The sequence below is a fragment of the Pteropus vampyrus genome, unplaced genomic scaffold (assembly GCF_000151845.1).
Source record: "Pteropus vampyrus isolate Shadow unplaced genomic scaffold, Pvam_2.0 Scaffold16, whole genome shotgun sequence".
NCBI classification, from domain to species: domain Eukaryota; kingdom Metazoa; phylum Chordata; class Mammalia; order Chiroptera; family Pteropodidae; genus Pteropus; species Pteropus vampyrus.
In genome coordinates, this window is record NW_011888797.1 from 6,256,782 (window position 1) to 6,259,619 (window position 2,838).

The 2,838-nt window shown below is 31.7% G+C and overlaps 1 protein-coding gene across 1 annotated transcript in view; it reads right to left on the bottom strand.

Moving 5' to 3' along the window:
• Nucleotides 1-313: 313 nt before the first annotated feature.
• Nucleotides 314-2,838, bottom strand: part of CRY1 (cryptochrome circadian regulator 1) — a 43,910-nt gene continuing 41,385 nt past the window's right edge. Inside the window, exons 11-13 of the mRNA XM_011354427.2 lie at nt 1,880-1,951; nt 1,702-1,805; nt 314-917 (exon numbers count right to left, since the gene is read on the bottom strand). Of these exons, the coding sequence (XP_011352729.1) occupies nt 1,702-1,805; nt 1,880-1,951 (176 nt within the window). The 3' untranslated portion in view covers nt 314-917. The remainder of the gene's footprint in view (nt 918-1,701; nt 1,806-1,879; nt 1,952-2,838) is intronic.

A 2,838-nucleotide genomic window follows, 5' to 3' on the forward strand; every position in this document is an offset into this window, starting at 1 on the left:
GTTACCCTGTACTGACTAACTCATGGTTACAATCCCCATTACTTGAAAAAAAATCTCTGGTTTTACATCTTTCTTGCAGATAACTTTATTTTTGAAAGTCTAAGGTATTTGGAAGACAGTATTCTTATTTGGAATAATCTTAAAAATACTATTTTACTAACTATATGGAAGCTGTTCCTTCATTCAGAATGATGACATTTATAGAATCTATTTAATTTGTAATCACATCTCACAGACCAATGCTTTCCTCCTTACCTAAAACAAACAAAAAATTAAAAAAGAAGAAGAAAAAAACAACACAAAGTACACAAGATTCCATATATGCATATACTTTAATAACAAGGTCACTTTGGCTGTAAATGAACAAATAAAGGGAGACAGAGAACAACACATGATACTATTACAAATATGGTCAAAACAGGCACATATGAAGCTTTAAAACATATACTGTGTTAACAGAGGCTACAACTACCAATTTTGATTACACACATTTTCTAAAACATTATCAAAGAGTGCAAAGTTAGAGCAATGATGTCAAGAAAATTTTAACAAAGTCTTTTAAGAAAGTCTAAAAACCTTCTATTTTCCCACGCTGACTCTCAAAACTTTGATTTTTATATCAGAGTATCACTTTGCCACTTACACTTTTACCATACATGAAAAATTATCAAAAATATATTGATGGGTCTATACTAATTGTGACTATTTATATTTACATTAAGCAACTTCTTTTACCAAGTTCTTTATATACAAATTACCATGTGTCCTATGTGAAATTCATAAAAAGTTGAAAACCACAGAAATGTCATTAGAAACAACTGCTTTCCATCAAAGAACATTTTAAAATAATTTAACTGAAAACAGTATTGAACTCCCCCACCAATTTCAGCTGCAACAGTATTCCTCTTGAATGTTTTCTGTGATTTAAGGGGAAAAAAAACTAGGTAAAGCTTGATTGCAAGGAATTAAATTATAAAAATTTGATGAGTGTTTACGGACATTGCCTTCAAGAAAAATATAGTCTAATTAGGTTGGCAATAAAAAAACAGCAATAATTTTTTAAACGGAGATAGTTTAAGATAACTGAAGAAACAAAAGTCTTTAAAAACTGGCAACTGCACTGTATAAATACTTTTCATATAAATTTACTTCACAAACTAGTATTCAATAGCCAACTGAACTGAATATAGGTATGGCTTTTTTGATACTTCCCAAAAGTGCCAACATTTTTTAAAAATTAAACTATTTCCAAACTAGAAAGAATTTAGATTTCAGAAGTATCACAATAGATGAAAAAAAAAATTATAAAGACTTAAGAGGCAAAGATTTGGGGGAAAGTTTATAAAGGGATTACATTAATACTACTAAAATTACAAATTAAAATTAAAAAGTCACTTTGTTTTAGAATCATGGTTACATAAGAAAATGAAAAAGATCTCTTTCTGAGAAAAAAACTTGAGCACAAATTCATAAACTTTTCAAATTTAAAGGTCACTGAATAAGATGACCATAAAAATGAGTGAATCATTTTGTCCTGTACAGATGCATTTCTCTTGTCTAAGAACTGATTTTGTAAAAGTCACTGAGAAATTTATGCCTCTCTGGTTTGAAAACAGAGATTAGCTCCATTTTGGAAATTATCTTAACTTATGTTGATTACACACTACATTAAAGCAAGCAATAAAGCTCTACAATAGTTACCTAATTAGTGCTTTGTCGCTGGACTTTAGGACCGATACTCTGCATGTCCTCCTCCTGACTAGGACGTTTCCCACTGCTGAGACCAGTGCCCATGGAGCTTCTTCCTACACATTTAAAAAATGTACGTTAACAACAGGAAAAGTGGAAAGAACAGTAAGCTCAAATGCTTTATACTTACCTTGTTTTAACAGGTGAGTTTGCTGACAGTCTCCATGAGCATAATGTAAACTACCACTCCCTTGAGAGCAACCTGTTAGTATTTAAAACATAGTAAAATTACTTAAAATAAATTCCAAGTTGTATATAGTAAGACTACAAATCCAATTTTTAGCATTTGTATTTAAGGTCATGTATGCTTTTTAGGACAAAACTTTAATCCTTCATATGATCCAAAAATCACATGCCCAAATCAGGAAAACTGAAATTTAGGGTCATAGAAATATTGACTGTTAAAAGGCAAAAATCACTGGTAATCATTTTCTTTAAAAAATTTCTTTACTGGATGACAACAATTAGGCACTTGACCACAAAGGCAAAACATAGGGCAACAGTGAGATATACATCCTTTCTTCACCTTTTGACCTTCTATTCCACACTCCTCCCTCAGCACACCTGTCCAAAATATATGTCTTTAGAGATAAGGGAATAAGGGTCTGCCAGATGAGAATTAAACAATTCAAATCACAAAATGAGGAGGAGACACAGACAATGTGACAGTTACCTAGCCTGAGCAAATATATCAACCCTTCTAAAAAGAAACAGTGGGTCAGCTCAGAAAAGTAGGTTCTAGAGAAACATTTTTGTCACTGTGTCCAGATTATGGAAAAAAAATGAGCATTCTAGCCCTAAGAGAAGTCACCTCGTGGCCTTAACAAGATAATCTACTTATTTTTGTTATAATTTCATGCTCATCAAGTTATCCTGAATAAAGAATTCAGCTTTTCGGATATTCGAAATTGGAGAAGTTGGGTGCCCTGATCAGGGATGAAAACTATCACTGGAAAGGCTATCTCCACCATAAATTAATAATCTAGCATTCCCTGTTGATATTTTAATTCACATGATTCAAAAATTTTGAGTCTGTTGTTCACAGAATGGTGACCTCTATGCTGAAAATATTGTTTTTGAAGTTGTAAG